At 43.0% G+C, this 24247-nt stretch overlaps 2 protein-coding genes across 8 annotated transcripts in view; one reads left to right on the top strand and one right to left on the bottom strand.

The window, feature by feature from the left end:
* Washc4 (WASH complex subunit 4) overlaps nt 1-5694 on the bottom strand; it is a 52854-nt gene extending 47160 nt beyond the window's left edge. Inside the window, exons 1-2 of one of the 5 annotated variants that reach the window (XM_017313963.2) lie at nt 5212-5694; nt 2390-2529 (exon numbers count right to left, since the gene is read on the bottom strand). Coding sequence is in view for 2 of the 5 variants with exons in the window: in NM_001033375.2 (NP_001028547.2) it covers nt 2390-2529; nt 5212-5272 (201 nt within the window). In the remaining 3 variants the exon portion in view is untranslated. The other 4 variants (NM_001033375.2, XM_030245113.1, XM_006513737.4 and 1 more) reach the window with 4 other exon arrangements.
* Nucleotides 5695-15167: 9473 nt separating this feature from the next.
* Nucleotides 15168-24247, top strand: part of Aldh1l2 (aldehyde dehydrogenase 1 family, member L2) — a 46700-nt gene continuing 37620 nt past the window's right edge. For 2 of the 3 annotated variants that reach the window (XR_001779502.2, XM_011243403.3), the window contains exons 1-2: nt 15168-15347; nt 21865-22009. Coding sequence is in view for 1 of the 3 variants with exons in the window: in NM_153543.2 (NP_705771.2) it covers nt 15300-15347; nt 21865-22009 (193 nt within the window). In the remaining 2 variants the exon portion in view is untranslated. The remainder of the gene's footprint in view (nt 15348-21864; nt 22010-24247) is intronic. The other variant, NM_153543.2, reaches the window with a different exon arrangement.

Raw genomic sequence — 24247 nt, 5'->3', positions numbered from 1 at the left:
TATGTTTAAGATAATCTCAAAAAAGTAAGGAGAGTACAATACACTCAAGAAGAAACACCTTCAACACAACACAATACTCACAGCACAATGATGGTTCTAGCCATGCTCTAGGACAACAGTGTGAAAACACTAAAAACATACTAACAGTGAGCTCCATCAGTTTGGAAGTTGATATGTAAACATATACTTAATAAACTACTGTAACTAAAAGAGCCAAACTGGAGTTATCACAAAGCAGAGCACTGGAGAAAAGAATAAACTCAATGCTCAGAAACAAAATACAGTGTTGGCATTTTATCATCTAAATCAGTTCATTTCTATCTTGCTCATAACGCTTTTCTGATTATCATCTAAAACTAATTTTCTATTACGTGAAAAACAGGCCTTTCTTTTAGTTACATATTAACAATAAAGTATATAAGTTAAAAATTACTTCTCCCATTTACTTTGTAATTTCTATAGAGAAATTCTATATATCTGAAATATATAGAAATATATAGAGATATATAGAGAAATTCTATAGAGAAATATCTGAGTCTATGACTCTTGTAGAACAGGAACACAAAATAATTGCCCAATAAAGGGACTAAAGACAGATCCCAGAGTAAGTGGGGAGGGAAATGGCTGTATATGAGGACAGAGAGAGCTTTGAAAGCTTCTATCGGTAGAAGAGAAAAGCTGAGATAATTCAAATCTTTCACAAAACCAAGAAGTTTCATGTCACATTCACAAGGATGGCTATGATCTTTAATGTTGGTAATAATGTAGAGAAACCTAAACTCCTATATATTACTGTTAGGGATAGTAAAATAGTGCAACCACATCAGGAAATAGTCTGGAAGATGAGAAAGGGGCCAGCAAAATGGTTCAATGGGAAAAGGCACTTGCCACCAAGCCAGATGATCTGAGTTCAATGCCCAGAACCCATCCAGAAGAAAAGAACCAACTCCAACAGGTTGTACTCTCTCTCCACACACACCATGCCAAAGTATGTGTAAAATAAAATCCTCAGAAAGTTACACACAGTTACCAGAGGACGCAATAATTCTACTTCTGAGTGTGAGTGTGAGTGTGTGTGTGTGTGTGTGTGTACGCATGACTACATAAAAACTTCAGACACATAAGCAGCATAATTTCCAACAGCCAAAAGTGGAAAACCTAAATGTCTATCCCCAGTGAATGGATAACTATTTGGCAAGAGTATTCCATATAACAGAACACCATGCATCAGTTTAAAAAATATGCATGTAATAACACTGGCTACACCACAGATGAGCTGTAAAAACATGATTAAGTCAAACACCAAGCAGGAACACTCACATAACACATGATCTCACGTATAGAAAACATCTAACAGAGACAAATCCACAGAGACATACAGTAACTGACGGTGGCCTGTGTCTAGGGGATGCTTGTAGAGGGGGCAAGGAGGGCAGTGACTTGATTTGGGTACAGGATTTCCTTTTTAGGTGAAAATGTTGTAAATGGATGATGGCAATGGACAATGAGTTCTGAGAATATACTTTTTTAAAACCACTAAGCTGTGCGATACACATGGGTGAACTAAAGCCACGCATTATGGTGCACACCTGTACCTCTTAGCATTCAAGAAGCTGAAGGACACATGAAAAAGGCGCTCCCACTCCAGGCAGTGGCAGTGCACACCTTTAGTCCCAGCACTTGGGAGGCAGAGGTAGGCAGGTCTCTGAGTTCGAGGCCAGCCTGGTCTACAGAGTGAGTTCCAGGACAGCCAGGGCTACACAAAATAACCCTATCAAGAAAAAAAAAATCTTTCCCACATTAAGACCCCCCAAGTTCATTCAAGTCAAAAGGTACTATTGGTGAATGAAAGAAATATTTTATATCTTCATTTGAATATGAGGTAGATGAGCTCTGTAATTCAGCAAAATTCATTGCGACATCCTTAAAAATCTATATATTTGACTATGTATAAAACAATGGTCATTTTTGTGGAGTTTGTGCTACTATATCTTAAGTTTTTATCATTCTTTCAGAAAACAAATTTTAAAAACTATGTAGCTTAACAAGGTGGGGGAAGTTACCAATTTCATTCACTCTTAGATTTTAAATGAAAGCATATTGTCTACTTTTAACACAAGAGGTAGTATGCCCTAAAATAAACATATATTCATATACATTTTTAATGAAATAAATTCAGACCTTTAATGCTATAGGATCAAGATTGAAATCTCAAACATCACAAGAGGTAGTATGCCCTAAAATAAACATATTCATATACATTTTTAATGAAATAAATTCAGACCTTTAATGCTATAGGATCAAGATTGAAATCCCAAACATCACAAGAGGTAGTATGCCCTAAAATAAACATATATTCATATACATTTTTAATGAAATAAATTCAGACCTTTAATGCTATAGGATCAAGATTGAAATCCCAAACATCGCCAATCAAATCATCTAGGGCGTCCTCAATTCTTCTCAGCTGAGATGTGTACTCCTCAAGGAACCTCCCGTAGTTCTTCAGCTGGACTTCAGCATGAATTTCTACATTTTTAAAACAGTGTGTTACAATTACAAGTAATAAACGGCAGAATACTAGCTTCAAGTAATCTCAAAAACTGCAGTAAAACACTGTTAATTATTACTAGGGAATACCTCACTTCTCGGAAATTAAGTTCCAAAGTTAGAAAGTCATTCAGCTTTGAATCTTCTTCAAATATGTGCAAGTACTTGAAAGGCTGCAGCCCCATACCTTAGCATCTGGGCTTCTAACCATGCCTCAGACAACTCTGGGTCCAGATACTACACTATCCTTTTGAGTCACACACAGCTATGTTGCGAAGACAATCAACTCCGGGAGCAGGGACAAACTGTGTTGTTACAGAGCAAACTTTAAAAGGTGGCTAATTCTATACACAGTCAAATGTTGTGAATACATCCAAATCTTTCTTCATGGAGGTTTTCAATCTACTACATCGTATTATCATTTCAGTAATGCTCCGCTTACCAAATGCTTTACTTGTTCAATTCTTTAGCTATTATAATCAAGATATAAAAAGCAGATAAAACAGACTGGCTGGCTGAGGGAGGATGGGGAGAGGGCTTGCCTACTAAGAGCTCTAGCTGCTCTTCCAGAGGACAGGGGTTTGGTACCCAGCACCCATGTGGCAGTTAACTCTAGATCCACGGGATCCAACACCACCTTCAGGCCTCTGTAGACTCTGTGCACACATGTAAAATAAAACAATATTTAAAAAAAAAAAAGATAGCTGGGATTTACAGAATTTACATATTAATAGGTAACTTTAAGTTTAGAACCACCAGAAATAGCTGGATTTTCATATGCCTATTCAGTGAAATTATAAAGTATTTCATCTTATACCTAAGAATTATTACTTATTCCAAAAATTCAATTCCAATTCATTTCTTTTACTGATGTGTATAACTTTACTCAATCTTTGTCTTCTAAAAAAAAAATGCTTTTTCCTTCAAATTTGAAGTTTGGAGCTGTCATGAAATAAACTATGTTCTGACTCACACTGCATGAAATATAGACTAGACATCTGTCCTTTATTTTGAACTGAGTTTGTGAATCAGGGGCATCAATTCAGTTCACTAAGACGCCTGTCTCATTACAGCACTCACTTAGATAATTTTGGAAAACAATTAGTCTAGATATGATTCACAGCCCCAAAATTAATGAAAGCCAGGCACAGAGAGACCTCTTACCTACTGCTAACAACCCCGTGTTAATGTCTTACTCTATTACATGGGAAATGACCAAAGCATCCTTTGACCAGCAAATGGGTTCTTAAAGACTGTACTTGAAAGACATGCTAAGAGATCACCTGGTTAGACCTGGGTAAACGACAGCAACACTAAATTCCTTGCCAGTAAGATAACAAGTAGCTATGAACTCATAAAAGTTCTTAAAGTACAAGAAGAGACTAAGAACCAGTGGCCCTCTGTGCATAACATACTCCCCCTCCCAACAAACTGCATTTCTTGTAGTTTTCCTACTACTTTTTAAAGTTAGTAAACAACATTATGAGTTTCACCATGGCATTTTCATACATACATGGTTTTTATATTGTGTCCTCACCCACGTCCTGTTTCCACTCCTTTCCCCAGTCCTGAGCATCTAAAAAACTGATTATGTCTAAATAACTGATCATTCATTCCACTTAAAGCTGAAACCCAGTATACCTTCATTCCAACTTTGGTTAGATTAAACTAAAGTAGGGACCTCAGCGCACAATGGGGGGGGGGGGGGGGAGGAGAAGGGGTGGTTACTATCCTTCCATCTAGATTTTTCTTTATGCTGACTAAGACCAATATCTTAAGATCTGCCCAGCACCCTGAACATAGTTCAACTAGATGTAAAGGCAAAACACAGTTACATAGGAATCTGTACATGGTCTAGTATCTCTGTAAAATAATTCATAATGCAGCTGTACTTTATTTTTAAAGGCATTCCTACTTTTGGGAAAGGTATGCATTTAAAAATTTCTTGGGCAACTCGCCCCAATATATCTTCTATCACACAGAAAAAACAAACAAACAAACAAACAAACAAATCAACCTCCAGAGTGTCTCTAATTAGTTTGGGTTGTCCATTTATGCTGAAACAAACTATGAGGCTTTTGGGGTTGGAAGTGATTTTAAACATAAACTTGGACTTGACGTCATGAGGCAACTGCGAAGCAGATCTGATTTTTTAAAAAGTTAAAATAGATTTAAAAACCTTTTCAGCTATTTAAAAATCAATAAAGGGCCGAGAAGGAATAAGATATTCCTATGTTGGTTGATTTTTTTTTTAAGGCCAGAAAGAGCTGTTTTTAGCTGTCTCTGTGGTTCTAAGAACGTGAATCCAAACTTCAAAAGTTGGCTTGAGAAGCAAAGAAAAACAGGAAACCGAAACGGGAACCCAGACTCTTCTAGAACTGAAGGCTGAGCATCTGGGGCAAACCCTGGGACGGGATGGACAACCCGGGAGGATGGCCTCGCGCGGGGCTCCCCAGCGATGGCACCGCTGGCCCGTCACCGATTCCGGGAGGGACGCAGGGTGCGAGTGCACGGCCAGACGCGACCACACGGTCACGCAGAGCGCCCCAGTCCCACCCAGCGGGAGGGTCCCGAGAGGGCGGCTGCGCAGCGCGGCGCCGCACCGCGCCGCCCTCCGTCCGCAGCGCCGCCCGGCCCGCCTCGCCCGATGCCGGGGCTTACTCTGAGAGCCGTCGTCCACGCGGTCGAAGTCCCAGTCGGGCGACAGAGTGTCCACGGCCATCGCCGCGGAACCTCCCACAGACACAGCCCCGAGCAGCCACAGCCGCGACGCGGGCCTCACCCCAGCCGCTGTCACGGCACGTGACTTCCGGCTTCGGCCCCGCCCCCGCACGCCAGAGCCAGTGGACTCTCGGCCCTGCGGACCGCGGGAGCCGCTGGGAAAGCGAGTCGACCGCCTGCTCCCGGCGCGGCCGCCATAGTGATGGCTGCCGTTGGCATCCTGCATCCTTTCCTGGTCTCGCTGCCGTTCACGACTGTTCTCAGGGCACATTCCGTTCCTCGAGGCTCTTTTTTTTTTATATCCTAGGGGATTACTCCCTCAGTCTAACCTGGAAAGAATGGAAATAACCGGGTGGGGCCCAACGCAAGACCCGGTCCTTCACCTGGACACTGCCCGAGCCCTTGGACCAAGATGCCTGTCTCACCAGCTCCCTTTCTGTCTTTACCCTCGCGATTCCTTGATCCCCTTGCACTTCCTGTGCAGATTATTTGTTGAGAAAAGACCTGTGTGTGTAAAAAAGTAATGACTTTAAGAACGCCACCAAGCAATCTCACTACTGGGTTTGCTTTACATAGATCACTATTCTTTCTTTCCTTGCTTTTAAGAAGGTGGGGTGGGAACTGTGTTACCCTGAGTTCTACATCTATCCTAACGTTTACACAAAACGCTTTCTATCAGGGCAGTTTTTAGTATGTACTTCTACGAAGCAGTCTAAATAGCATCAAAAAAAAAATCATAATGTAAAATTTAAGACATCCATACTCTGAACTCCTAGAAAGCTACAAAATGAAATAGGTCTCAAATGGCATTAAAGAAAAAAAAGAAAAAAAAAAAAAGGAGAGGAGTCGATTTTAGAACAATGCATATTTGCTGTAACATCTACAATCGACGTAAACGTTTATTTATGCTCATGTGTTTGCAAATGCATAGGAAGAATTCAAATCTCATTAAAGAAGACTGGATTACTTGAAAACGGGTAGGTGCTCATTAATACAAAGTGGCTCTTAAATTTTTCTTGTGTCTATTAGCTGAGTCTTTTTCAAGCAGAGTTTTAAAGTTATTTGCATTATATAAAGTACCACAAATCAATATAGAATGTTCTCTTGAAGAGCATGTTCTGAGATGCTAAGGTTTGGGCTTGGTTTTATTTTGAGACAAGATCTCATTATCGTAGCTGAGAGTCCCTGCTGCTCCTGGGCCTGTGACAAGGCTATGGAGGGAAACCTCTACAGATCTGAGCCACAAATGAACATCTTTACTTTGTAAAGTGCTTTCCTAAGTGCTGGGAATACAGGCATGTGTCACCATGCCTGGCATTGCAAAGAAATTAGAAAATGCTTTTTTTTTCTAACAAAAGTGTTTGTTACAGTGACAGCTGACAAACACATGTGGACTTAGTGTGTCTCTGGCTTCAGGGTGGCCTATTGGAATTTTCAGTTTCTGTAGCATGCAGTTCTGGCAGCCTTCTTTAGGTTCCATATGGTAGCTGTTGGCAGCTTCGGGCCCACATTATCACAAGACTAAATCTAGCCCACGAGAGAAAAAGAGCACGCTGAACTGATAACTCGAACAAAAGTCCCAGAATCAAGTCTTGCCAGCAGTGATTAGCCTTTCTTTACTTGAGCACACTTTCCAGCCAATCTCAGAAACCCAAATATCAGGAGGGGTGGACCCATTGGCTTAGTGTAGGTCACGTGCTCCACGGATGCCCTGAGCTAAGAAGAAGCAACTCTCTAGAGATCACTTAGCCTGGAAGTGGAGGAGACAACGATACAGAAGCCAATGGCTGTCATCATAAAAGTGGCTTTATGTAGCAGAGGGAACAGCCATGATGGTGATTGCATCACTGATCCACTTGGTCATTAGCAAGCATCTCACAGTGACATCCTCCCAGGCTTTTGAGTTAGAAATTAATTATTATGGCAGGGTTTTTTTTAAAGTTTATTTCAAAATTCCTTTTGTAATATTTTATGACTTAGATGCTTACATTTAGAAATCTAAATAAAAGAAGTAATGCTTTATTAATAGCTAGCACGTATCTTGTGCTCATTGCATAATCTATAACAAGAGGGTTTTTGTTGTCGTGGCCCAGACTAACTTTGAACTCACTATGTAGCTTAGGCTGACCTTGAACTTCAGATCTTCCTGCCTCCAGTTACTAAGTGCTGGGTTTACAGGCATGTGCCACCATACCTGGCATTGCAAAGAAATTAGAAAATGCTCCTTTTTTTTTTTTCTAACAAAATCCAAACAAATAAAATCTGGGGAAAAGTTGAAAAGTGGACAATTCAGAACATGATGACTTGTAAAAAGAAAAGACTTGGCAGAAATATATTTGGAGGAAAGCCAAGAGTCTAAGAAAACCTTTATCACCAAAGTTTGATATGGCCTTTAAATGTAACTCTATAATTCCATGCTATGTCAACTGCACATTTCCACAGGAACTTTACATGGGCATCTAGTGAACATCATTGAATCCACAACTGAATTTTGGGTACTTCACTCCAAAACCTGCTTCCCACCCTGTATGAGATCCATGACTTAGTAAAGAGCGATACGATACGACCCACTTATGCAAGGCTGGGTACCATGGCAATGTCTTCTGTTTCTCATCTTCTTGTTCTAAGTCAGTCAAAGGTCAATCTTATTTTTAAATGACTCTGAAGTTGTAAATAAAATGCAAAAGTTGTCAGGATCAAAATGGAGTCTCAGGAGGGTAGGATGGCCTACCAGGTAAAGATGCTTGCCACCAAGCCTGATAACTTGAGTTCAATCCTCAGGACTGACTCCTGAAGGTTGCTTTCTGACCTCCACATTCACACCCTGAGTTGTACATAGATAAGTAAAATGTTAAAATAATTATTTTGTACTACTGTAAACCCTATAAAAAAATCAAAAGCCAGGAGGTCATAAAGGAAAGGTTCTATACCCATGATTGCCTAATAATAATCATCCAAACTATTCTGCCAGGTTCCAAGGTTTGCACAGAGAGCTCTGCAAACTTCTCGGGGAAGAATTTCTAAAGAACCTAATGAGGGGCTCTCCAGTCATGAACTGATGGAGCCTTTGTTACAATCACTGTGGCCAGGAAAAGCAGTTTCATAAAACGGATGTAACCTTCCATACTCTCACGTTTAAAGCCCTCCCCTTGTCTTAACCTCTTAAAACATGTCTGGGGTTTACTATGACCGTTTCCTGCTTGTCTGGCCCCCAGAATAGTATTCTCTGCAAAATCTCTCACCTTGGTTTTAATGTGGATTGGCAATATTGAGTTGTTACACTTGGGTTGTATGACTTTTGATGGCTTGGTTTTCTGCCTTTTTCCATTTCATTATTTTATAACTGTAACAGTGAGTGAAAGAAAAAAATTCAGGACTTTTCATTAGCTATTCAACATGACCTATGCCTGGCTGGCTGCTCTCTCTCCCCTCTGTCTACCCCACTTAATCCTCCAGCTTCAGTGAAATTCTTGTTGTAGAGATTGACTTAAAACATGCTCAGAGACTTCCTGGAACTGCCTTGAAGGCTGCTGGGAATGATAAAAAAAAATCTTTATTTAAAGAGTACACACTGTCTTGCTTTTAGTTTTAAAATACTAAGAAGGTATCAGGTTTCTTTGTTATTTATCTTTTAAGAAATATATTTAGCTCTACGGGCATGTCCCAGGAATGGCCTGTCTTAGTGTTCACGAGAGGCATAGACTCCAGTGCCTGCAGAGGAGCTCACACAGCAGCTGAGGCCTCTGTCATGCTCCCCACTGCTGGCAATCTGCCAGTAGATATGCTCTAGTGCGCTGTCTCCAATCACTGTGGGCCACAAGAGAGCCATTGCATCAAAGAAAACAAGATCCAACAGAAATGTCTGGTCTATGCACTCTGTTAGTAAAAATGAAGAGGAAAAAATGGGGTTAGGAGCAGTTTGGGTTACTGATGACAATTTTTTTTTTCCCAAGAGACCTTTATTTAATTATTTAAATGTATATATGCAGTGAGATCAATAACAGGCAAAATGGAATAGCTTTGGATCTTACAGTGTTCCTAAGCTTATTTTGTACGACTCTAAACAGAATACTTGGCTCTGGGGTTTATTTGGGCTCACAGTTCTAGTGTCTGGGAGATCCAAACAGCAAGGCTCTGACATCCTTTGAAGACTCTCTAGCTATGTCCCAACCTGGCAGACAAGCAGAAAGGGAACCTTTCTTATGCAGAGAGGGCCAAGCACACAAAGTGACCTTGCTTTTTAATATCCTGCTGTCTCCAAAAAAATCCAATTGCAGGAATTCCATCTCACCCCAAGATCTCGACATTCTCCACTTGGCCCTGCCTCTTTTGTTTTGTTTTGCTTTGCTTTGTTTTTTTGAAACAGGGTTTCCTCTGTGTAGCCCTGACTATCCTGGAACTCACTCTGTAGACCAGGCTGGCCTCAAACTCAGAAATCTGCCCGCCTCTGCCTCCCCAGTGCTGGGATTAAAGGCGTGTGCCACCACGCCCAGTGGCCCTGCCTCTTTTAAGTACCTACTGCCTCAGCTCCTTTGCTAGCCCAGGTGTCTACGTGAGCTTGGTAGGAGCATATCATAGGAGTACAACATAAGGGCTAGTGGATGGCCCTGAGGTTAGGGATGCCTGCTGCTCTACCAGAGGACCCAAGCTCAATTCCCAGCACCCATGACCAGCAGCTCACAAAACCCTAACTCTGGTTCAGGGGATAAAACGCCCTCTTCTGGCAGGCACCTGCGCACACAGACATGAATTTTTAAAATATAATCTTCTGAAAAGCAAGTACACAGCCTTATTATTTACAAAGAGAAAACTCCATGTTCTATTAGCATCGAGTGATCCGACTATATTGAGCTTCAATCTCATCCCCACCCCCACCCCTTTTAAGTTAGTCCCAATTAACTGTTACCCTTTATAAGAGCTGCCTTGGTCATGGTGTCTCTTCACAGCAATGAAACCCTAACTAAGACAAGCAGCCAGTGCCCTTAACTGCTTGAGCCATTTCTTCAACCCCATATAACATTATCTATTGAACAATTTTGAACAATTTTAAGCAGCAATAACTGAATATATATACATATATATGCAAGTACAAGTTAGAAAGCAGTTAATAGCAATGAGATTCGTAAGAATTACATAATTCTCATGTACAATAAAATGGAATATTCAGCATAATTTATTAATTTTGACCACATAGGCAAAGTGGTCAAAAGTTAATCAGTCAAAACAAGCCGATGAATGAGGACAGTTTGACACATAGAACTTTATTCTAAAATTCTTAAAGTTATTGTGGGAATAAATATTTTCTGTACCTCAGAAAGTCTGTATTTGGCCCATCAAGATGTCTCAGTGAGTAAAAGCATCGGTGGAGCCTGACACTTCGATGCCTCGGACCCTCATGCTGCAAGGAGAGCTCTGCCCTCTGACCACCACACGCCTTGGCATGAAGCTGAAGATGGCTGTCCTTGCATTTCCAGCCATGCTCCTGCCTCTGCCTCTGGAATGCTGGGATCACAGGTGTACATTATCTCACCAGCTGCCCAGATTTGTCTGGGCTGGGAAGATGGCTACCTGGCTAAGAAAGTTTACTGAGCAGATCTGAGAACCCAAGTTCCAATCCCTAGCACCCACAAAAAAAAAAAAAAAATCTTTGCACCATTAATCCCAGAGCTAGCCACCATCTCAGGGTAAGATGGCCCAGCAGGTAAAGGCAGCGGCCAGTCTAGCTCCAAGTTCAGTAAGAGAACCTATTTCAGGAGAATAAGATGGAGACCAATAATTCAGGAAAACTGGTATCATTCTCTGGTCTCGTGGTATATGCATGGACAGACACACCAGCACACATGTATACATGCGCACACACACCAAATAAAGTGAAATTAAAGTATTTATTTGTGCCAAGTGAGTAAAACAACAAACGCAAAAGTGGAAGAGAAGAGAGTCAGAGGAAGAGGACCCAGGAGCTCAACATCTTAAGAGACATGAATGGGAGGGAGCTGAGAAATTCTGCCCACTGACTTCTGTCTTTTGGTTGGGAAATCCCCGCTGTTAGCAGCGTGGGACAGCCTGAAGGTCCAGTAGCTTGAGCCCCTAGGGTACGCTGGAACCTTGTATCTGAGACCAGAGGACAAAGGTAGCCACAACACTTCGTTCTGTTATCTAAAAGTATCTTTTACTTCCTCAGCTGATGCGCTCAACTCATAGTGCTGCCTCTGTCTCAAAGGCAAACTGGGATTCTGAAAGGTCCCATGTAAACTTTAAAAGTCGCCTAACATAAACCTCTTCTCGAATACAACTTTGAAATAAGGTAATTGCATGATAAAGGTGACATTATAAGTGGTACTGTGATTTATAAGAGAATAAATAATGGCAAGAAAATGTGAGGCTATAGTCATTTCAGTATTTTTTTTTCTGTGAATTAGGAAAAATACATTCTTGGTCTGTTTTAGTTTTCACTGTTGAGGATTTTATACGTGACTATCATGTGCGTTGATCAAATCCATCCTCTCTCTTTCTCTCTCTCTCTCTCTCTCTCTCTCCTCCTCCTCCTCTCTCTCTCTCTCGCTCTCTCTCAAAAGCTCACTGACTCCTCTTAGTGGACCTGTATGCACACAGCTGTAGGACCACCTACTGGGGTGTGGGTAGCCTTTCAGGAACCCTATGCCTGTGGAAGACTTACACTTCCCCCTCAGCAGCTGTCAATTGCCAGTAGCTTCTGAGCCAGGAACAGGACTCCAAGAGCCCCTCCCATGTCCATGCTAGGATGTTGGCTGGCTCCATCTTCTGCAGATCTTGTGAATGCAGGCACAGGTGTGTGAGTTCATGTGTGCTGTCCCATCCAGCAGTTACTGGTTCGAGGCAGACAGCCACTACTTCTGGATCCCACAACCTCTCTACCCCCTGTTCCATGATGCTGAGATCTACAACCAACCTGAGCTACTGCAGATTGCTGGTGTTGGTTATTCAGTGCATCCCTGGCCTCTGCCATATCATAACTGGGAGCATCAATCAATCCAAGGTCACGTCACAGCTGCAGGCGCCTCAGATCCCCTTGTCTTTTCATTCCCACACTCATCGATCATTTATCGTGTTTCAAGTCAGGACTCTGAGGCCATGTGGTCCCAAACTCACTTCAACTCCACAATTTTCTTCCTCCCAAGTTATCATTTGTCAGTTGCTTTAGATTATAAAAGAAACTGAGGAAACAGACTGTGTTTTGTTCATTTTTACATTTCTTCTGTATTACAGTGCTCTGTACATTATTATTTTGATAAATGCACAAATGTTTACAAACTTTCAATGCATCTTATTTACAATTCCATTCTATCAATCTTTTTATTAAAGATTTATTTATTATTATATCTAAGTACACTGTAGCTGTTTTCAGACTCACCAGAAGAGGGCGTCAGATCTCATTACAGGTGGTTGTAAGCCACCATGTGGTCACTGGGATTTGAACTCAGCAATCAAATTCTGAAGAGCAGTCAGTGCTCTTAACCACTGAGCCATCTCTCCAGCCCTCTATCAATCTTTATACATTCTTTCTTAATGACAGCATTCTACTACCTGAACTAAAAATTACTTTTTATTTATGAAGTATGAGAATGTCAAAATAAAAAGATATTTCAGTTTAAAAAAGATTTAGTCTGTTTTATTCCTCAGATACTGAAGGCAGATTCATATAGATACAGATAGATAGATAGATAGATAGATAGATAGATAGATAGATAGATAGATTTACATGTTTATGTATATGAGTTCTTTATCTGCATGTACTTCTGCATACTAGAAGATGGCACCAGACACCTGTGAGCTGCCGTGTGGGTGCTGGGAATTGAACTCAGGACCTTAAGAGAGCAGTGAGTGCTGTTAACCACTGAGCCATCTCTCTAGCTCCCTGAAAGCAGAATCTTAAGTAAAATAATCTGGGCTGGGCATACATCTGACCATTTCATTCCAAGAAGGATTATCTCAAGCCTCACAGTTTCCTCAAGCTGATATACAGTCAGTAAAGCTGAAACATGCCCATAAACCGGTAGGGTTACGGGCAATGTCTTGGACCGGGGTAGTGGTTAAGAGCTCATACTGCTCTTACAGAGGATGGGAGTTCAGTTCCCACAATCCACTTCAGGTGACTTACAACTTCCCGTAACGTCCCTCTGAGGCCACAAGCACGCACATACAGACAATACATTGCACTAATTAAAAATGAAGTAAATCTTTTTTCCCCAAAGATTTATTTACTTATTTTATGTATATGAGTACACTGTAGCTGTCTTCAGACACACCAGAAGACGGCATTGAATCCCATTACAGATGATTGTGAGTCACCATGGTTGCTGGGAATTGAACTCAGGACTTCTGGAAGAGCAGTCAGTGCTCTTAACCTCTGAGCCACATCTCCAGCAAAAGTAAATATTAAAATACATACATACATACATACATGCATGCATGCATACATACATACATACATACATACATACATACATGGAAAGATGCTCCCTAACCAATGTGCATGATCTCTGAGTGCTCAAAAGTGAAATGGATTTAAGCAAGAAGTCAGTAACATTTGTTTCATATCATTACAAAGAAAATGCCAGACAGAGTCTCAGAGACTTCAGTAAGAATAGACACATTTCACCAAATGTTTGTTACATCTTTGGGTTAAAGAGTGTATGGTTCATGAATGTAACAAAAATAAAAAATAAATAAAAAACCAAAACTGAAGATCTTTCAGATCTGCCTTTAACAGCTTCTTTAGGTATCCAATGCCCCCCATGAGTATATAAACAAATCGAGAGAGTTGTTTAAGGGGATTAAGGATAGTGAGTGGAGTCCAACAAAAAGTAACTCATCTGTATGGATGTGACAGAGAACGCTGTGAATCTGTTCAATTAATGAATTCACAATAAACAGTTGGGAAGTAATAATCACACGGGCAGAAGAATATCAAAATACAAGAGTGAACGAAACTCCACGCAGCCCCGAATTCCAGGCTAAGGAATCCTTTTGGGACAAAGGTTTCACTACAGCATGTGTGCAAGTTTCTTCATAGAGGCAAGGCACAAATGCAGGTATGAGTTATCTACTGGGGACGAGAAGTGTGCGACAAGGCCAGCGAACAGTATCTTACCAACCCTCATCCTCAGATGATGGGGGTATCAGACTATGCCTAAAGCAAGGGTGCCCAGCGCCTTATCTTCCCAGTTCAAGCTGGAGCTCCACAAGTGTGCCTGTTGCTTTCTGGCGACTGTTAGGCAGGTAACTTTCGAAGTGTTCTAATTCATTTCTGTTGCGAAACACCCCGAGGAAAAAGCAACTTAAAGGAGAAAGGGTTTATTCAATTTAGGAGTCCAGGTTACTATCTACCATTGTCCGGAAGTCAAGGTGGGAACCCGAGGCAGCTAGCTAGTTACACTCAGAGAGAGAGAATAAATCCACACATGCTTACTGCTCAACACGTTTTTGTTGTTGTTTTTGTTTGTTTGTTTGTTTGTTTTTTTTCTTTTTTCACTCTTACTCTTAGTTCAGGGTCTAGTCCATGAAATGATGCCACCCACAATCAGGACGCATCTTCTCACCTCAGTTAACCCAAGAAATGTTCCATCCAGGTGTGCCTGGTCCAGGTAATCCCTTTCCCAGATCATCCTACCTTGAGTCAAGTTGAAAATAAAAAGTAATCCTTACAGGGTGTCCGATTAAATTATAAGGTACATCTCTCTGCCTAACTCCGCGGGTCTGAGTAATTTATGGAAGGTCCCACCTCTAGCGAACACTTAGGCTATCCATGGAGCAGAGGCGGAGTCCAGCAAGCCCTTGGGTTAGGCACCGATTCATTCCCTAGACCTGCACCAGGTCACGTGTGCTTAGGGGCAGGAGCTCTGCCAGCGGTGAGGGGCGGGACCTGCCATTCGAGGGGGCGGGGCCGTGAGCAGAGCTGGACAGAGCTGAAGCGAAGCACTCAACCCTCTGCAGCCCTGGTACCTACCCACTCCCGCCGCCCGCCTGGCAATCGCTCGCTCCTCTACATCATGCTGTGGCGGGGTAGCCAGGCGCTACGGCACTTCTCCACCAGCCGGGTGAGTCCTGTCAAGGCGAGCATCCACATCCTGGTCTTGCTTTCCAGACCTCGGGGGTTGCAGGGCCGGGACGGCAAGGCTGGGGTGGGCAGTGATGCTCAGACCTTGCTAGAAGGGACAACAGCTTTTTTTCAGACTGGAAGACTCCAGAGAAGCCTGTGGCAGTATCCGGGATGGGAATTGTCAAGTGAGCCTTTGTCTGCTGCCGGGAATCAGCTGCAGACGCGGTCTGGCTGGGATGGCAGGCTGGGGACTGACAATGAGTAAAGGGACACGAGCCAGTCTGTTTTTTTCCTTTTTGCATTTCATGACCCCGACGTGAGCAGTTTAGGGTCGGAACGGTGGATAAGTGTGAGCGAGACTGCCTTGCAAGGTCTACCAGATGAGACTGGGACCCAGGCAAGCTCAACACAGCAATCTAGGACAGCTTGATGCTTCCCGCCGAGTAGCGAGTAGTGGCGGCCAGATTTCCAGGATCACCCAGCGCTGCAGGAGTAGCCACGCTGGTGTGTTGTAAAACTGTAGAGTAAGAACCTGGCCCCGGCCCAGCTCACAGACGTGGGATTGCATCAGATCACTTCTAGAAATGGAACGAGAGCCGACACGTTGCAAGTGGCTCTGCCTTCAGCACTTCGGTGAGTCTGGGGAGAGACAACACAGCCTGTTCCGGCTAAGGAAAGCGTCTATCCTGTGCACATAATCGCTTTTGTAATCAGCACATCCTGGCTGTGTTATAAAAATATTTCTCCTCCGTTGGTATTTTTCTCTGACATTGCCATATGTAAAAAAAGTTGAAGGCAGAATCCAAATAATTGGTCAGATTTTATTTTGCTCCGTACAATCAATGCAAGTGACTTTGGGGGACAGTCATAGTTTATAAGAGACCCGTCTGCCCTGAGCTTTGGACCATTCTGCTGTGTAACCCTCAGACCCTTCCTTAGTTTCTTTAACCACTCTGGCCGTGCAATCTGGTCCTGGGGCACAGATAGCTAAGAGCCGTGTCTACTACCCTGGTCTTGGCTACCACCTTGTCAGTAAACTGTTGGGAAGCTAAAAGAAAGGAGTTTTGAAAGATGATAAGATTTCCATGCTGGGGTTTTAGAAGTTTCTATTTAAGGGGAAAAAAAAAAAAAAGCTGAACAAGCCAAGTGACAGATACCAGGAATAGAAACATAGCTGGGCAAAGCAGCAGGCTGCCACAGAGGCCCTCTGTCCCCAAGAATACATATGGGAAGGTGGCCGCAGACAGAGCTGGGAAGTGGTCATAGTTCTTCATGGTCAAAAGGAGAACAGTAAAGGATGAGGGAAGAACCGGAGATAGTTATCTACAGATAGTGCAAGCACATCCTTTGCACAGTGCTCTGTAAACGTTATCTTAAAACGAAAACGGCCACTACATGGTTAATAAGACTGCAATACAACCACTTTGGAAAACTGTCTGTCAGCTTCTTTTGTAGAAATTTCAAGTCACATTCTATTGGGAGTGGAGGATGTGGTGGTGGGGGGATGCCACAGCACATGTGGAGGAGTGAGAAGGTAAGCTTTAGTAGTTAGTTCTTGCCTTCCTTCTTGGTGGTCCTGGGAATCAAAGCACACACACAAGGCTGTCACGGTTGTATCCACACTCACAGGGCCCAGGCTCAAGGTATGCACACAAGAAAAAGGTGAATTTGACTGCATCTGAATTATACTTCATGTTAGTCTGTTTCCTGTGACTTTTAATAAATGCAGAGGCTGGGGAACCGATAGAGATTTCATTAGCTCTCAGTTCTGGAGACTTAAGAGAATGGTACCCGCATCTCCATGGCCCTGGTAAAGCCTTGGAGAGATGACATCACAGTGATGGGAACACATTGGAGAGTGAAAATGGTGTCTGCCCCTTTCTTTAAAGGCTTTGAGATGTTCTGTGGTCACCAGTTTCATGCCAGGAGCTCTCTCTCCTCACCTGGCTACTCATCCCTCTTCAGGCCTCAGCTTCTGACAGGCCTTTTTAAAAATGGTTTTTATCCTTCTTTTTCCTTAAACAATTATTTACATACATATACATCATATGTATATACATGCATCATATACATTATATATGCATACACATATACATACACATATACATATGCATATGCATGTTTGAGAGGTGCTTGAAAAGATGGCTTAGCGTTCTTGCTGAGGCCGTGAGCTCAGTTCCCTGAATCTGTGGTTGGGTCCTGAAGGCTTTAGAAAGAACAAGGGAACAACAAGCAGAAAGAAATGATCAGAGTGAGAGGAGAATACAAACTGGCTCAACCTGGTTTTGGTAACCAGTGCTAGGCTGAGACTTGAGTCTGACCCAGAGCATCTTACTTTAGCCATACTTAAGCATGGCCCAGTTTTGGAAGGAAGTTTTCAGAGAACAAGTAACTCAGCCCAGTGAGTACAACTGTTGACTTAGAGACAGTGCTCGAGATTAGGGTCTAGGGAGACTGACAGGGCTGAACACAATGCCTGTGGGGGCCAGCATTGGCCTGGCCCTAAGCCTACAGCTTGTGGTAAAGCACAAATGACGTCACTCATTAGGATGAGTTTTGTGACACAGAAGTAATGCTCAAGGTTCTATTGGGGGCGGGGGCGGGGGGCGAGTCTGGGATAAACACACATCATATTCTGGGGGACACGGGCAGAGCTTGGCCCAACAGGAAGCAAAGATTATAAACTACATTCCCCTCCCCACCCCCCATCCTAGCAATCTGGGAAAATAGCTAAGCCCCTTATTCCAGGCGAGAGCTTGAAACTCTGTGTTTAACTTTCCTGGCTTCTCCAGGGCTTATCTGTGTGTGCGAGGACCTCTGGACCTCTACAAGCATCCATATTGGGCAGCTCATCACCACCTGTAACTCCAACACCACTTTCTGGCCTCTGAGGCCACCAAACACTCATGGTATAAACCACAGAAAAGACAGGGTTTCCCTGGCTGTCCTAGAACTTGCTTTGTAGACCAGGCTGGCCTTGAACTCACAGAGATCCACCTGCCTTGGCTTCTGGAGTGCTGGGATTAAAGGTTAGTTCCATCATTACCAGCTTGAAAAGCATTTTTAAAAGCAACGAGGGCTAGGCTAGGCTATGTAAGACCTCTAGCCTGGCACCCACAGTGACTCAGCTTTGGCCGCCCAGTACTGAGGGAAAAAAATCAGTAGGACAATCGACACAAATCCCTTCTTCATGGAATGATGCAATCAGGAAACCGAGCTCCACAAGCTTGTCACTGATGATGCCATCTGCAAATCTTGCATAGCTTCATCTCTCTGTGAAGCATGACACATGGCTCCTATTCAGGCAAGAGCTTGAAACACTGGATGTGAGCTTTTGCACGCTTCAAATACATTCAAAGTTCCTGACTCCATTGATGCGTGTCAGCATCCCATGACTCCCCATTCTGGGTACTGTGCTATTTATTAATTTTCTTCTGTCTGGAACTTCCCAGGGTTCTCCCATAATCCTCCCCCACTTTCTTGGCCAGCTCCCTGAATGAGATGCCTGCAGTTCCCTTGAGAATTCCCTTGGGGAGAAGGAGATGGCTCAGCAGGCTAAAGTGCTTGCTAAAGAAGCATCAGGTCCTGAGTTCAGATCCCTGCACTTGTGGAAAAAGTTGGGCGTGGTAGTGTGCACCTGAAGCCTAAGAGCTGGGGAAGCAGAGACAGGAGGATTCCTGGAGTCAACTGGTTACCAGCACAGCTGAATCAGTCAGCTCCAGGTCTGGTGAAAGACCTTGTCTCAAATAATAACATGGAGGGTCATAGAGGAGGACACCAGGCAGTGACACCTGGCCTCCATGAACATACACACATATGCACCTGCACTTATATGTGCACACATGCAAAAACACGTATGGGCACATATGTAAAAATATCCTATCTCTTACCTACTATGAAGAACTCCCGGTAATATCTTCCCCTTTCAGAACCTGATTGTGCCTACCTATCTTAGCACTAAGTCACTGATACATCTACTTGAGTGTCTTCCCTCCTGGATGATGAATTCCCAGACAGGGGCCATTTTTTTCTATGCATCTTGTAGTGTAGAGGGTCCTAAAGAGAAATGTGCACAGAGAACAGTGGAGAGAGACAAAATGAAGAGGTGTGAGTACGTCTGTAAGAGATCTTCCTGACTGGTAATTGATGTGGAAGGGCCCAGCCCACTATCATCCCTAGACACTTAGGTTGAATAAGAAAGCAAGAGGGAGGGAGCCAGTAAGCAGCTTTCCTCCATGGTTTCTGCTTTAACTTCCCACATTGGTAGACTGTGACCTGGACCTATGATCCAAATAAGCCCCTTTGCTCTCCAGTTGCTTTTGGTCATGGTGCTTATCACAGCAATAGGAAAGCAAACTAGGAAATCCCATCCTGTTTCCTGGTGACTACTGGATTTCATGCTATGTCACCACACATCTTTGCTGTAATATCTTAATCTGTAAAGATGAGTTATGAATGCCTGTTTCTGAGAGTCTGTATAGTCAAGTCATATGTGTGAAATATGTGACATGGGCCCACATTCTAGTCAAATGTTTCTAGTTATTTCTACATCTTCTTTCTGCCCTAAGCTTCCCAGGGCAGTCTATTTCTTGTGGTCTGGTTCATCTGGCAAATGTGAGTATGCTCACAGATCCCTAGGATGTTTCTTAAGATGAGGCTCCCTGGAACTCTGATTCTGACTCACTAGATCTGCCATGAGAAGCCAGAACCCACATTTGAAATGGCAGATTCTGAGTACCGTCTCAGACCGTGCTTAGAGAAATGAAAACAAGAAATATCTTAAGTCCAGTTTTCTGGAATCTTATAAATTCACAAACACACTTCGAGTCCTGAAGCCTTGACTATTTCCCAATGTTAAAGACTCACCTTGGGCTGGGGGTGTAGCTCTGTAGTAGAGCTCAAACTTCAGGTTCAACTCATAGCACCTGAGGGGGGTGTGTGTGGTGTTAGGGGAGGGGCGAGACGTCACCAGTTAAGCTCAGAGAATGTTTAATGAATATAATCTTTTCAGTGACAACATGGTTGCTTTAAACACCCTTTCAAATCAGCCAAGCTGGAACTGAACTCCAACGAGTCAGATGACAGTCACATAGAATGTAGCAAGCACATTGCATTAAAGGAAGAGGTCTCTTGTGTGCTTTCAGGTTTTCCACCAACACCCACATTTTGGTAATGCTGGTTGTCATACCAAAGGTCTTGCACATGGGGAACAAATATTCCCCAAAGAGCTACATACAGCTTAGCCCCTCTGAGTGTTTTGAAAGCAGTGTTTTCTATATCTTAAAATATCTGGCATTAATAATTGTATAAGGTGAAGTTGAAATTTTTGTAAGGTGGCCAACAGGAAGATTCTATTTCAGCCCTAATTATAGGATACAGAGATAATATTTATAGAACATTTTTATATTTTTCTTGGTGTGTGTGTGTGTGTGTGTGTGTGTGTGTGTGTGTGTAGTGGCCAGACAGGTCAACTCCAGACTTGTGCCTTGGACACACAATCTACTTTGTTCTCTCTCTCTCTCTCTCTCTCTCTCTCTCTCTCTCTCTCTATCTATCTATCTATATATATATATCCCACACCTGGAGGATGTGTGCAGACAACTAGCATATATATATATATATGAGAAACCTGCTGAGTCCAGTTAGCATTGCCTGTATGTATGTGTTTGGGACTTGTCACTTAGAATTTGATAACTGTCATGTAACCTTGGGTGCAAGAGTTGTATGTAGATTTATCAGTTTCATGCAAGAGCTGTATGTAGATTTATCAGTTACATGCAGGAGTTGTATGTAGATGGACCAGTTGGGGCTGGGCATACAGGATCAGTTGTTCTCTGTATTTTAAACAATCATGTGGCTTTCTGTAATTATCTCCATCTACCTCCAAAAACTATCTTCTTTGCTAAGAGATGAGAGCTACACTTATCTGTAGAATAAGGATGAGTATTTAGAATGCAGCAGGGAATCATACAAGTTTAATAAAGTGGCAGTGGGGTACTCTCCTCCAAGATTTATGACCGCACTAGTCATGGGGAGTTGAATAGGTTTACACTATCAGGCATAAATTCCCTCTTATGTAGAGGGTCTTAAGTCCTTAAGTCCAACTATAAAGCTGTTGGTTACCACCAAGACATAACTGCCACTACTGCCCCTTTAGGAATATCATGTCCTAAGCATCATTGAGGTTCATAATTGTTACAGGTAGGCAGGACTATTGATTGCTTGTCTCCCTTGCTTGCCTAGGACCTTCTAGTACTATGAAAGTTAGTCCTTAGGGAAGAGGCCTTCTGGTCAAATCCAGTTTGGTTTTTCTAGAAGTTGACTCTTTCTCGTGCCTAAAACTGTGGTTGTTGTTAGAGAATCTAGTTTGGGGAGAACATTATCACCCCCACGTAGTACAGCTGGACTGCAAAGGGGTCTTGTAGTCCTCAAATCATCTTATGTGACTCATTCCTCAACATCTCATGTGACTGTTTTCTGTCCACAGCAATTGTTGTCACTATACTCTTTCACAGGTTTATTTCAAAAACAAGCTGAAGTTGGCACTTATTGGCCAGAGCCTGTTCGGACAGGAAGTCTATAGCCAGCTCCTGAAAGAGGGCCACCGAGTAGTGGGAGTGTTCACAGTGCCAGACAAGGATGGAAAGGCCGATCCACTGGGTGAGTGCATCTGGGGACACGGGGTCCAACACTCTCAAGGCTGGTTGGTGATCAGAGCTGGGTTTGTTGTATAGCATGTGATCTCTGTTGTAGTTGTGCCATATCAAGACAAGGCTTTCATGGTCCAACCAAGTCTATGTTCCTGCCAGCAAACAGGGAGGGCTTGCCACCTGAGCTTGAGGACCTAGTTCATAGCTCCAGCATTCGTATAAAAGCAGATGCCCTGGCTTTGTTTCTTATGTTAACATTGTGGGGCGGAGATGGAGATGAGATTTGTTGGCCAGATAATCTAGATAACTGGCAAGCACCTGGTTCAGTAAAAGAACTTGTCTCAAAAAATAGGATGTAGAAGAATTAAGGGACTCCTGACATTGACTTGTGATCTCTCTACACACAGGTGACCACATGGGCATGTGCATATACTCAGACAAACATGCACACTACACAAAGACGAGAGAGAAAGGGAGCACAGAATGAGCACTTTACCATGGGCATAGCCCAGAAGTGGCACAAGTCACTGCCATTCATATCCAACCAGCCAGATATTAGGTATAGGCCGAGTCATTCACCAGGAAGCCTGAGATTGTCTTTGAGGTAGCTATCTATTTAAGTGCACAAAGTGTCTTAGTTTTGTTTCCTGTTGCTGTGACAGTAATTTTCAACAGTGTCCCAGCAAAAGCAACTAAGGGATGAGGGATCTCCTTGGCTTGTAATTTCAGGTTACAGTCCATCCCTGTGAGAATGTTGAGGTGCCTGGTCAGGTCACATCCATTTGATCAAGAGCAGAGAGTAATGAAGCCATGCATGCTCGCCAGTGCTCGGCTAGCTTTATTTCACTTTCAAACAGTTCAAGATCCCCTGCCTAGGAAATGGTACTGTCCATCTCGGAACGGTCTTCCCACTTGAACTAGGGTGATCAGGATAATCCCCCACAGACCAGCCCACAGACCAGCCTGATCAAAAGCTTCTTAGTGAGGTTTCCTTCCAAGATGATTCCAGGTTGTGTCAAGTTGACAACTAAAGCTGACCACCCCACTAATAGATCCCACACCTGGAGGATGTGTGCAGACAACTAGCAGTCCTACTATGTACATGGATTTTTGGAATTACAAATATGATTATCAGACTCAATTCAAAATAGATCTGGGAAGAGGGTGTTTCCTTGGTACCTGGGTCCAGGGTCAGGACCTCTTTCCATTGGCCATGACCACTTGAATTCATGATGTAAAACAGAAAAGGAAGAAAAACCCAACACAACTTGTACACAATATGGCCTTGAGACTGTGCAGCACGCTTAGCAACATATGCTCTAAGATCAGGCGATGGATGTGGAGTCTGCCCCGTTTCCACCCATGACCCTCTGTAAGTCACTTAGCTTACTAACCTCCAAGTCAGTGGCCCCTGCCTCATAGGGGGAGGTGAGAGTTCATGGCGGGGAGGGGGTCGTATGTAAAATGCTATGCCTTACGTCAGGCTTATAAGCAAGTAAAAATGACAGCAGCCAAAAGCTCTCATCAGGAGAGTCCTCTGAGCAAGTCAAAACTAGATCTGGGCAGTCAAAACCCACAACAATGAGACCAATAAGCTACCATCCCAAGTTTCTACCTCTGCAGAGCTCTCTCTTTTTTTTAAATAGTAAAAACATCTTCTCTACCCCATTTTCTTCCCAAGCAACCTCAGATTCCTTTCATTATCACACAAGTGATGTGTGTGTGTGTGTGTACCTATAGTGTAGAGGTCAGAAAGGATGTCAGGTGTCCTGCTCTGTCACATTCCACCTTATTCCCATGAGATAGGGTCTCTCTCTAGGTTGGAGGCCATAGTCCATGTGGTCCTCCTGTCTGTCCCCACAGTGCATGCAACCATGTCCAGTTTTAAAAAAAGATTTATTTATAATGTCATGCTTCAAGACTTGGGAGGCAAAGGCAGGCAGATCTTTGTAAGTTCAAGGCCAGTATGGTCTACAGAGTAAGTTCTAGGATACAAGGAGCTATACTGTGAGATCCTATCTCAAAAAAATATTCATTTTACTTTAATTATCTCTATATCTGTGAACGTGGTCACCAGGCACTCAACACAAGTTCTGGGAACCACACTACTCTGAGCCACCTCTCCAGCCCTGAGTCCATCTTTTAAAAATGTGACTGCTGGAGATTTGAACTCAAGTCCTTGTGTTTACATGGCAAGTACTTTTACCCTCAGAGCCATCTCCCCATCCCCCATTATCAGACTTTTACC

This window comes from Mus musculus, chromosome 10, assembly GCF_000001635.26.
Source record: "Mus musculus strain C57BL/6J chromosome 10, GRCm38.p6 C57BL/6J".
Taxonomy (NCBI): domain Eukaryota; kingdom Metazoa; phylum Chordata; class Mammalia; order Rodentia; family Muridae; genus Mus; species Mus musculus.
This window is presented reverse-complemented; position numbering and strand designations above follow the sequence as displayed.